This window comes from Dermacentor silvarum, chromosome 8 (genome assembly GCF_013339745.2).
Source record: "Dermacentor silvarum isolate Dsil-2018 chromosome 8, BIME_Dsil_1.4, whole genome shotgun sequence".
Taxonomy (NCBI): Eukaryota; Metazoa; Arthropoda; class Arachnida; order Ixodida; family Ixodidae; genus Dermacentor; species Dermacentor silvarum.
In genome coordinates, this window is record NC_051161.1 from 174034953 (window position 1) to 174047083 (window position 12131).

The 12131-nt window shown below is 47.4% G+C and overlaps 1 protein-coding gene across 2 annotated transcripts in view; it reads right to left on the bottom strand.

The window, feature by feature from the left end:
* Positions 1 to 12131, bottom strand: part of LOC119462588 (solute carrier family 41 member 1) — a 520047-nt gene that overhangs the window by 280970 nt on the left and 226946 nt on the right. For both annotated transcript variants that reach the window (XM_049672745.1, XM_037723922.2), the window contains one exon: positions 2272 to 2379. In XM_049672745.1, coding sequence (XP_049528702.1) covers positions 2272 to 2379 — 108 coding nt within the window. The remainder of the gene's footprint in view (positions 1 to 2271; positions 2380 to 12131) is intronic.

Genomic DNA, 12131 nt, shown 5'->3' on the forward strand with positions numbered 1-12131 from the left:
TTGCGCTGCTGAACACGAGATCGCGGGATCGAGTCCCGGCCGCGGCGGCCGCATTTCGATGGAGGCGAAATGCAAAAACGTCCGTGTGCTTGCGGTGCACGTTAAGGAACCCCAGGTGGTCAAAATTAATCCGGAGTCCTCCACAACGGCGTGCCTCATAATCAGAACGGGTTTTGGCAAGTAAAGCCCCAGAAAGAAGAAGAACGTGTGGACTGAGCTTAGTTTGTGGCTTTGAACTGCCAGTATAATTTCATCCTCACCATCTACTGCCAGGCCAGCAACTCTGCTGCTTTTACAAACTGCTGCGAACTGATTTCGTTTCTTGCACTTGCTTAATGTTTGTTTCCAATCTGGGCATGTTTCTCTTTTGCACTCGTGGCTACCACTGCAGTACCTGAACTTTTAGTACGTTAGATTTTTGTGGCTTTCCTTCTGCGCTTTTCCAGTTGGCATTGGTGCGATGGACGAATTCCTTTACTGCGTGCACGGTCTCGTTGCTTGATATAGTACCCTCTTTAAATGCTTTCATTTGAATTTTCATTGCTTCGTGTACTCGACACACCTTTCCAACCTTTTCTAGGGTCGGATCTTCTAGCTTGAGAATGTCTGCACGAGCCTTTTTGTCAGAGATGCCACAGACGATCTGGTCGCGGATCATTTTTTCTCTTTCGTTTCCGAATCCACAGTCGCGCGCTTTGAGCTTCAAATCTGTTACGAAGCTGTCGAACTGATGCGAGTTCGGAATACGTATCGCGAGTACAGCTCGTTGTACTTCGGCAAGAAATACACGTCGAGGAGGCTGATGACATAAGCATAGTTAAATTCTGGATTTGGTGTTTCTGCTGTTGGTTCCCCGAAGTCCAAACTGTTGTAGATATCAAGCAGTGAAGAACCACCGACAGTCAAAAGAAGTGCTACTTGCCGGGCAGATGGTGCTCTCGCTGTGTTAGTTGCTTTGAGGCTTGAAGGCTCGCCATTGTTCCGCAGCGTTTCCTCTGGAGTCGAATTTCGCAGCTGCTTCTCCGCTTCCTCTGGACGCATTGAAGTACTTTTTTACGGCAAAGTATTGCTCAAATAGTCTAATTTACCTTAAAATGCATTTCTCAACTTCGAGAAAAAGTGGTTCAGGGCCCTTTTATGCTGAACACAGAAAAATCAGGCATTATATCTTTAATGAAGAGACGAGTAATTACGTGGTGCCAATTCAAGAGCAAGTTACACCCAGCAACAGCAAGTCAAGCAATATAAATATATCCGCATAAACATAAACGAACGAAAATCTTACTCAAGCACCCACCAAGATAATCTGAAAATAAGGGGGAAGAGGAATGCAGCAATATTAAAACATAGAACACTTAGGGCCACAATAAGTACGTGTAATCTGGAAAGGAGTTATGGTGCGAGCGCTAACTTTCGCAAATGTCATTATGTGCTTAAAATCGGATACTTTGTCGAGGCTGGACATTAACCAAAGATGCGTAGGCCTGTTGGCTTTGGGAGTCCACAGCAAAACCACAAATGAGGCAGTGCAGGATGACCTGGGTTGGGCCTCGTTTGAAGTTAGAGACGCGCAGAGCTAAATTAGTTTTGAATAAAGACCCGTGAACATGGATCAAAATAAATGGGCGGATAAAGTGAACAAGCATCGGTAGCTGGAGGAAAAGGTCAAGAATGGAGGAAAAGGTCAAGAATGGAGGAAGAGGTCAAGAAAGTTGGCAATCAAGTACAGGGTACAGTGTAAATAGACAAACAGGAGGGAAGGGAAGTGCCTTGCTATTTGAGGCGCGAGATGGTTGCCCAAGGACAAAAACATACCGGAGCCAATATTCGCAACTACATGTGGCATTCGTATGCTACAGCAAAAATCTGGAGACTACTCAGCACATCCTAATGGAATGCGAAGGCATCCACGCAGTGAGAACCCTAGGTAACTTGCACTTTTCAGAAGCTCTTGGATTTAAATTGAACGGAAGCATCAACCGATCAGCTGTCGAGATAAGCAAGAGACGTTTAGAGAATTGGTGGAAAAAATTCAGGAAGAGATTGATACGACTGGATTCGTTGCAGGCATAGGTAGCGGTACAAGGTAGAGAAATTTTGAGTAAGAGAAAAAAAAGAATGAAGAGATGTATAGAAAAAAGCTAGAATGAAAAAGCATGTATAGCATACCCTCAAGCAGGCCAGGTTGTCACCGCCCAGCTTCAAAGGGAATGCCAATAAATCGGCATCATCATTGAAGTATACACAAGATACAGCCATGGCGCAGCTCACCTGTGTGGCCAACCTTGACGCCAGCGTCATCTCGAGATTCCCTTTGAGTCCCAAAAGAGCGGGCACCAGGATGAACAGCTCGGAGGCCTCCACGAACACCGGCCACGTCTGTAGAGAGTGACACATTTGATTGGCCTCGGGTCAGACAGGAAACCGCTTTCGCCCGCACACGGGCAATAATGATGAAAATGAATCACTGAATCATGTATTTATTTATTTATTTATTTATTTGTTTATTTATTTATTTATTTATTTATTTATTTATTTATTTATTTATTTATTTATTTACTTATTTATTTATTTATTTTACTCAGGAACAACACTGAAGTCTGGGTACTAGTGAACAAAAAAAGAAAGAAAAACGAACAATAAAGGTTATAACGTAAAACTACGACTGAGAATTATCGGAGAAAGAATGGAATGATAAAACAAAAAAGAACGGGATAGACAGCTACATAATGAACAACACACACTTGAGAGACGGAGAACATGTATGGAAGGAGAGAGAAAATATGGCAAGTCAAGAAAGGAGCGCAGCTAGAAAGAAGGTTCAAGAAAATGTGGGAAGCTCGGGTCAGAAAGACGACAGCACGTTTTGAAAGCCATCAAGATGGAGGAAAACGACAGTTGTAAAGACTTTGCATTGTCTGGAGAGGTCTGCTGAAAGATTCAGGAACCTGGAGCCGAACGCCCTCCCTCCCGCGCTGCATTCTCGCTTTCCTCATTTCGCCTGCGAGATTCCAGTTCCCCTTGCGCCCAGTCGCAAGATAGGCATTTGGTGCCGCAGCTAAACGTCACCTCCCCTCCCTCCCTCCCATTCCCCCACGGCCTTTCGCACCACGGAAGACGTCGCGTTTGCTCTCCGCCGTGCGTTCGCTCCCCGTGAAAGCGCACATCTCTCGCGTGCTTTCACGCGCACATACAGCAAACAGCGCGCGGCGACGATTTTATCGCCCTTGGACTTTATACGAAACCTCACGGCGACGGTGACGCCGACGGCAGAAATCCGCTTGGAGTGTCAATATAATTACTATCGCAATTAAACGTTTACGAAATGCCCCTTTTTTCCAAGTGCTTGACTGAACCGGCACATTAAATATATGCCCGACATACACTCAGAATAATATATTTCTTTGCAGAACATCCATAAGAATTGTTTCATTCCAGAGAAAGTTGGCTTCACTACAGTGCTTGAAATTAGCTTTTTCAGCGCGAATAAAATAAACAAAAAGTTAACGTTCCGAACACAACTTCTGTGGCCTGTGAGAAGTGTGACGAAATTGACAGTCACGTAGTCACGAAATCGACAATCACATTTAGTCATGTAGAAAGGCCCCAGTACGGCAGATATCAAACCCAATATAAAAATTCATGAGTGTTATTCCACATCCTCACAGCTCGTATGCGTTTTCTCCTTTTTATATGATTTGTCCGTTATATCGCTATGGCTTTCGACTCCAAGTTTAGTCTTGTTTAGAGTTTGAAGAATTCTCACTGATTCCGCTTTTTCGACAATTTCTTTACGGAAAGCGCCCGTCACTTGTTCCATTCAACGACGACGCCATTTTTCTTGTTACCAACTTTACAGGGGCCCGAAGGCCTGAACCACCCCTCGGGCTTGGTGAATTAACATAGTGTGCGGGTAGCATGCGCCAGTGTTGCCAGGTCCGACGAGGCGGCGTAGCTAAAAGCTAGAGAAGTTGTAGCCCAAATGTAGCCAAACAGAAAAAAGTGCAAAATATTGCGTAGCCAAATATAGCCATTTTTATTTGCAATTTTATTTGTGTATACATTTTCACATTCGACTACGGCAATCCTTTTTTTTTTTGCACAACCCGTCGTAACAAAATGTCCGTGCCGCCATGACGGTCGGCCCTTTACATCAACAACAGCAACATCATGTTGCACAGAACACTTTTTGGTTGGGCTCGGAAGGTCTTAAGTTACAGCGAATCGCTGCAGAGGGCGAATCGGTGCTGTTATTTTATGAAAGATAGTACTAAGTTACTATTTTAGTTATTTACAGTAATACTAACTGCGAATTCTGCTCTTTAGCTGTCGTGAACACAAAATAATGTTCAGCGTCATCGATCTCTCAAGTTATCTCTGCCTACAGCGTAGAAGTTCAGCTATCCAGCGATCTGCAACGGCGACGTGCTCACGGCTTCTTTTTTGATGAGCTAAAACAAGTCTTTCGCGCTGTGATATCTCGCGTTATTTGTCTCATCGTCCAATCTTATTTTCTCGTTTTTTTTTCAGTTAGCTTGGCGCGGATTAGCTTGGACACACACTACCTATGTAGTGTCAATTTACATTAACCTGGCCGCCATCTTAGGTCTCTAGCACGCCAAAGACCTGCGTTAAGAAAAGGGACAGCCAAAAGATGCCACTCACTGTTTGAATCGGCGTAAGCGGAGCTTTAAAAGATTACTGCGAAAACCGGCAGACTAGTTTAAGAAGCGCGCAGTCGTTTTCGGCGACGAGCACGTCCCGAACTAACTGGCTCGAAATGGTAAAAGCCGCGACAGCGCACAAAGAGCAATGGTAAACAACAAATTGATAACAGTGGTAATGCTGTGAAAACCGGTTGCTGTCAAAAAGCAAACCATGTTGATCACTAATAAAGTTTTAGAATAGGGGCCCCTAAAGTTTGGGGCCCCAAATGCTTTGCGGGTGTTAGTATTGTGGCATGTAGGAATGAAGAGTTTTGGAATAGGCGTTTTGCGTTTGCGGACAGCGTGTTACGTTTGCAGCGTCACTATGGCGTCAAACAAAACCTGTTATAAATATTAAAATAAAATACACCATTCTGTGATGAGAAAAGAAATTTAGCCTTTCGTGTTTTCGCCTGTAATTACAATTTAGAACTTATTCTATTAGCAGCTTGCAGCTTGTTGCGCTTAGTTTTGAGTAACCAACTTCACGCACCTTCACCCAGCCAAGTCAATCCGTGATAGGCCTACGAGCCATGAAATCGACAATTGAATTCAGAATCAGCGGTGTATAACGAATCAATCTTCATTACACATGTTAGTTAATAGAAAGAGATAACTGCAATCACTTCTTCTAGCTTACAAGCTTCACGCGTTACCACGAATCGCGCCCAGTTTTTCGCTAGGTTAGAGCCGCCGCTTTGATGGGCGCCGCCATGTTTGTTGACGAAAGCTTTTGGGGTAGCTTTTGGGGCTCCCACTAAATCGATCAAGTAGCGTGCCCGACGCAAAACCCAAACACAGTTTCCGTCTTGCGCATGCGCAGTGGCTTCGAAACTATTTCTTTGGTGCCCGAATACGTTTGAGGCCCCTATTCTAAAACTCTAATAACTGCTGGGGTTTTACGTGCCAAAACCGCGATATCATTGGGAGGCATGACGCAGTGGGGGACTCGGGATTATTTTTGGCCACCTCGGTTTCTTTAACGTACACCTAAGTACACGGGTATTCCTGCATTTCGCCTTGATCGAAATGTGGGCGCAGTGGCCGGGAAGCCCGTGTCATCCATCCAGCAGTACGACACCTCACAAGCTAAACTAACACGGTGGGTGAAGTTTATGTGACGTGGTGCACTGATGTCATTATGACAAACATTTTCGATATTGGCAGAATGAGTATCTGCATCCATGACGTTACGGACAAACCATCTAGAAGTAAAAGCACCAGAACCCACCTTTGGCTCGGGGTCTTGCTCCCATTCTTTTTTATACGTTCTCGCATACATGGCCCACTTCCCCTTGTTTGGATTCTCCTCCCCGAGGAGGGTCCGATCTTACGTTCAACCTATCGAAATGAATCTCGAATCTAAGCATGAAGAAAAATTAATCTAGCAGGAAAAGCAAAATGGCAGCAAAGCTTCGTGCCAGCAACGTGGAGTAGGTCGAAAGCTGTGCCCGGCGCGATACTTCATCCGGAAGACATGGCGATGAACACACTGGAGCGTGTCATCCACATCCACCCGTGCTTCCCTTCTTTCATGTCGGCGCCACGATCGCCCGATGGCCCCGACCCTATGTTATTGCTCTCCCTTCCATGTTAGTACAGTGTACTGTGAAAAACCCACTACTCCCAGGTTCATCCCGATGCCCGGAGATCGGGTGCCTAACGGTCAAGCAGGGTGTAAGTTTAAGTGCATCAAAGATCAAAGCCACCGGCTCAGACAACAGTGCATAGAGGGAAGGAAAGGCGAGGGGGGGGGGGGGTCATTTCGCGCACGCACATACGCATAGCGAGCTCAAACACAGCCTTCGAGATTTGCTTCTGCCCGATGACAGCCACCTCTGGAGCGTGGATTAGGGCGCCACTTATCGCCCAAACACAGCCAAGTCGCAGATTTTCAGTAGGCCAAATATAGCCACATAGCCGACTCATCCAAGTCGACGCCAAAAATTTTTTCCTATAGCCCAATTTGCCTATATATAGCCAAACCTGGCAACACTGGCATGCGCTGCTGTGAACATCTCAGCCAAGTTACGGTGGCTAGAAGGGGGAGGTGGGAACAACGCAGCCGTCGGAGAGCGCGGCGCATGTTGCAGTGATTCATGATGCCGAGTGGTGGCGTGCGCGTCGACACTAAGATGCCTCCGCTGTAGTTAGGCTGCTGTCGGAGCTAGCGAGTGCGCTCGGTTGGCATGGTTCTGATCGGTTATTTTTTGCTCCACGCTCGCTTCTGTTCGCATTCACGCTGTGGAGTTGTGCCTCCTTGTGGTGACAATATTTTTACACATTGCCATGCTGTAAGAAGCAATGGCAAGTCGCATGAGATGACAGACGCACCGTTTTGCGCCGGGCTGCACAACAGGCTATTTTTCTGCTAGAAAAGCAGAAAAAAAAACCTTTTCTCGGTGTCTGATGACGATGAGGCACTTAAAGCGTGGCAGCGGGCCGTGTCCCGTGCAGCCAAGGCCTTAGACAGGACTTCGAAGATCTGCCTGCACTTCGAACCCCAGTTGAATCATATACAGGGTGTCCGAACTATCATGCAACAAGATTTTATAAAATATGGATATGCCCCGTAACTGGGCAGAACCAAGGCAATGTTCTTTGACGTCGCTTCTAGATACTCAGATTAATTTTTGAATCTGCCTAATTATTCAAATATTATAATTAGATGAAAAGTGTCAATGATAAAAATGTAGGGCAATATGAAAAAATCCCAATACAGCTTTCTGTTGCTCAATATGTTTTACATAAAAGTGTTTTTCCAAGCGTGAACAAGCCCGCGAATACGCGCAAAATTGGCGCGCGACTGGCCGCTCGAGGCACTTTGCGTGTATTCACTGGCTTAATTCTTTAACCCTCGGAAAAACACTTTTATGCAGCACGTATTGAGCAACACAAGGCTGTATTGGGAGTTTTTCATATTGCTCTACAATTTTATCATCGACACTTTTCATCTAATTATAATATTTAAGAAGTTGAATAATTACTTAGGACTAATTATGTAAGTGCGCGGAATGCAAAAATAATCTGAGTATCTACAAGCGACGGCAAACAACACTGTCTTGGTTCTGTCCAGCTACGGGGCATTTGCGCATTTTTAAATCTTGTTGCATGTTAGTTGGGACACCCCGTATATTGAAACCTTTAATCAAGTGCTGTCTGTCGTTCTTTTGAGTATTCTTCATGGTCACCACCATTCTAGTTCGTCGCATTGGCGACTAAATTAGGGTTGTTTACTTAACTCCTATATGGAATGATTTCTAAAGCCTCATATATTGGTATTAACCAATTTGACGAGCAGGGGGATGCAGTGCGTCGCAGTAATCTGACCTAAGGAGCTCTTCACTGCGAGCCTAGAAATCGGTGCAGCTTTCTTTACCGACACCACTAGCATAATGTCCTTCGCATTAGCTGAAATAATTTTTGTTCACTCCCGACGATTCGGGAAAGCACGTAGAACGCGTGCGACCGAGACCAACAAAAAATCTTTGTGCCGGCCGTGACGTGCCTGAAGCGAATGCACCTTTAACACTGGACCACTCACCAGAGGATAAAAATTATGGGGTTTTACGTGCCAAAGCCACGATCTGATTATCAGGCACGCCGTAGTGGGGGACTCCAGAAACTTTGGACCAGCTGGAGTTCTTTAACGTGCACCTAAATCTAAGTACACTGGTGTTTTCGCATTTCGCCCCCAACAAAATGCGGCAGCCGTGGCCGGGATTCGATCCCACGTACCCGAGCCCAACACTATAGCCACAAAGCAACCACGGCGAGTCCATCAGAGGATATCTGCTAGTCATTTATTGTCTCCTCTATTAACAAGGTACGGTATGCATTAACTTAATGCTAGTTATGTCAAAAAAATGTCACAGTTTCGCCCTAAGGGCGAAGCAATGAATGCGATAGCAACACAGCAATGTCATACGAAGTAAGGTGAGCGGCTTTGGTAGCAATATGAATTGTAGTAAACATGAGCTGATTAAGTAAGCAGGTGTGCTGCGGCGTAAGTAGACCGACATGAAGGGAGACTGGATGACCACGAGAAGGCGCGTGTGAAACGGTGGTGTTGATGAGAAGCGCTGCCCGTGGGCAGCGCGTGCGAAGGGACACACCTGTAGCGCTGCACTGCCGACCCGGGCAGCATTGCATGTGTAGCGTGCGTTGGAAAATGTGGCCCGACTATTACTAACTGTGGTGTGAGCGCGCACAAACAAACATAAATAGATCACACTGAATGACTGCAGACAACGACTGTCAAAACGCTGGCAGCAAGCGCATATACGCCGCAGCGGGCGAAGGTACGTGCGGTCTATCGCTTCAACGGAAACTGAGCGGCGAATGCACAGCGCATAAAGGTCAGAGCCGTGTGGAGATAAGAGATGGTGCGGGCCAGCGACGCGCGCGATTGTTGGCAGAGTAGAAGTGCGCCCCCCCCCCCCCTCCCCGCTCCCTCCGGCGCTCGCTTCCCGCTTCCTTGCTTGCGCGTGGGAGATTGAGTGCATTCGCTCTCCGTGACAGCGTGCGTGCCCGCACGCTTCCGCTCGGGCATACGGCGCGCGGCGAAGATTTTATCTATACGGAACCTCACGGCGACGGCGACGACGACGGCAGAAATCCGGTGGAAGTGTCCATATAATTGCTATCGCAATAATATGCGAGCGCTAATTGCGAACAGAAACGCCCGTTTCGAAACCCGCGGCACCAACCGCCGTGCCTCCGCGCCCGGGGAGCGATCTTGCTGTCGACTGCAGCGCCGCCGCTGCTGTCATGATTGCTTGCAACACTCCGCCGCCGCCGTTGCTCTCACCTCCCCCTTCTAGCCACCGTAGCCAAGTTTTGCTGTCGTGCTTGGTACATGGAGCTCGGAAGTGGAGGGCGAAGTCACCTTTCTCTCAAACGCTCTTTTTTCAACAAAAGCCATGCTCCGCAATCTTTTCTGGACGCTTTACTTCGTAATAAAGCGGACTCCCATACACTGCAGCTATTGGTAGCGGCGGTTGGCTACGTGGCGTAGATACAGCGACCCCCGCGGGGTGCCGCCACGAGTCCACTGGCTAAGCGCACTGCGGCTCACTGAGGTCAACCGCCTTTGGCAGCTTGGCTTACGTTTAGTGCGTTGTAGGCACCAAAATCTGAAGTCGTGGCGTCTACGTTAACATGCGAAATGAAATTTGAACTGCGTGCCACGGTCACATTTAGAAGGCGGAGTGTTGTGGCCACGCGCCACTCTGCCGTAGCCTTCGCAGTGCAAGGCATTGAAGAAAGAGCGGCAGCACAGCGGAGGCCGTGTTTGATTGCCAAGAGCTCCGTATCAGTGAATGCATTGAAGTACTTTTTTTGCGGAAAAGCATTCTGAATTAGCCTATTTTCACTTCAAATGCTTTCTCCACTTGGATGAAAATTGGTTCAGGGCCCCTTTAATGGTGAATTCGAGTGGTCGATTCAGTCCTCCAAGTCGGACTGAAAGGTGGTCCACATCCGAATGAGTGAAAGCACGCGCCATCAGAACGGCAGGTCACTTTCCGTAGTAAAGGCCGGTCCCCGACCCGAACATCCGTAGAATCCCAGTATTTTTCCTACCCGGCCTGTTTCACTGCCGGACGACGATTGAACGCTATATGAGCAGTATGTACGCACGCTACACTGGTCGCCGCCATATGAGCCCCCCGCCATGTAGAGACGCTTCGAATGACGCCGCGCTGACGGCGTCGACTGCAGTCTCCTTCCCGGGTTTCACGGCACCATAATGTAAGGAATAGAGCGACTGCGCGTCCGTCGGTTGATCGGTGCGACCGCTTTAATGGAACCCCGTTTTATCTGGCCCGTGCGCGTGGTGATCGCGCACTTCTTGTGTTCACAACACCAGCTCTGTAATTCTCCATATCTCCACAGCAGCAGTATATCTCTGCACAGCAGTCAACTAAGATATCTGTGGAATGTGTGACTGCCTGCCGACGATAATGGATTGAGACGATTTTGCCTTTTTGTTCACTGCTTGGATCCTCGTTCCTGGACCGGGTGTTTCTTCCAAGTCTACGTAATATTTATAAATGGCCGTTCTCAAATAAAAGGTCGCTTCTTTCGGCGACCTGCCGTCTGCGGTGCCGACCACGGGGTCACGAGTGACACGTGGTAATTAGTCGCCGTCAAGGGTTCGTAAGGGTCGGATCGAGTCCGATAAGGTTGGTAACGACTGATAAGGGTTGGTGAGGGTTTATATTGGTCGGATCAAGTTTGATAAGATTGATAATGACACCGGGCTGCGTGGAAATGAGCAAGTGGGCAATGCTTGCGCATACTTAGACAACTCCAGTGGAGTTTCTGCATAGTTTTTCTCCGTGGGCGCGCCATCTCGATTTGCAATTTGGTTTGTCGTGAAATTGCAGCAACCAACTAGAAGGGTCCCGCATGACACAGATTGCCTAGCTGCTTAAGAGCGGGTTTTTCAAGTTGTTCATACTGTATGTGTCTCTCGTGCGAAACAGAGTGTAAATCAAATCATCAAACTTTCAGTTCTGTGGCTGTCCTCTTGGAACCGCCTTTTTCACTTACAACACCATCCTTTATTTGAATATAGAGAGATTCTTCATTCGCAATTATTTGAGGGCAGTAATGTCACTGGCCCGCAAGCGCCTCTAGTATTAGATGATTCTTTTTAGAATTTCTCACGCTAAGTTTTTTTAGGGTAACAAATATATAACCCACAATAGCCCCCATGGAGAAAGAATTATAGCGCGTTTCTCAATGTGTTGCGCAACCTTTTCAGTGGATGTTCTGTGTTTCTCGCAATACTTTAGTATTTATTGAAATATTTGCAAAATAATCAATTAGGCTTCTCGAAAAAAAAATAGCGCATTGCTCTTTTTTGAGTACGGTGAAGCGCGACATACCGGACAAAGTGAGGCGAGACGGACGGGACATATATACTAAAAAAATCACAGCCCTTTCCCTGTCGAGAAAATGGGGGCAAGCGAAGCTTGTGGCAAGACGACACTGTCGCAGGCGTTCCGCTTTGGTTGCCCTAAACTCAGGGTCGGCGGCTTTTCGCTGACGTTTGGCCTCAACAACGCGCCCCCGCAACTCGGGGTCCGCGGCTATTCGCTGACGTTTTGCCTGGGCTTCGGAAGCCCTCATGCTAGAATCGGACTACAAGCTTTGCTTACCTCCATTTTCTCGACAATGGAAGGGCTGGTGGTTTTGTCTCTTTGGGTCCCACGTGTGACCAGGGTAGTTCAAGGCCGCGTTACAGGTCCCCAAGCCCACTGGGAGATGTGCCAGAGAAGTTGGACCCTTTCTGCACAATCCCCAGGATGGGCCCACTTTTCAGCGTGACACCACCGCCGCCGATACTTGTGAGCCTATAAAGCTGCGCTTAAAAACCCTACTGAAAAAATGCATCACCGACTGGCCCAAAATTCCGCT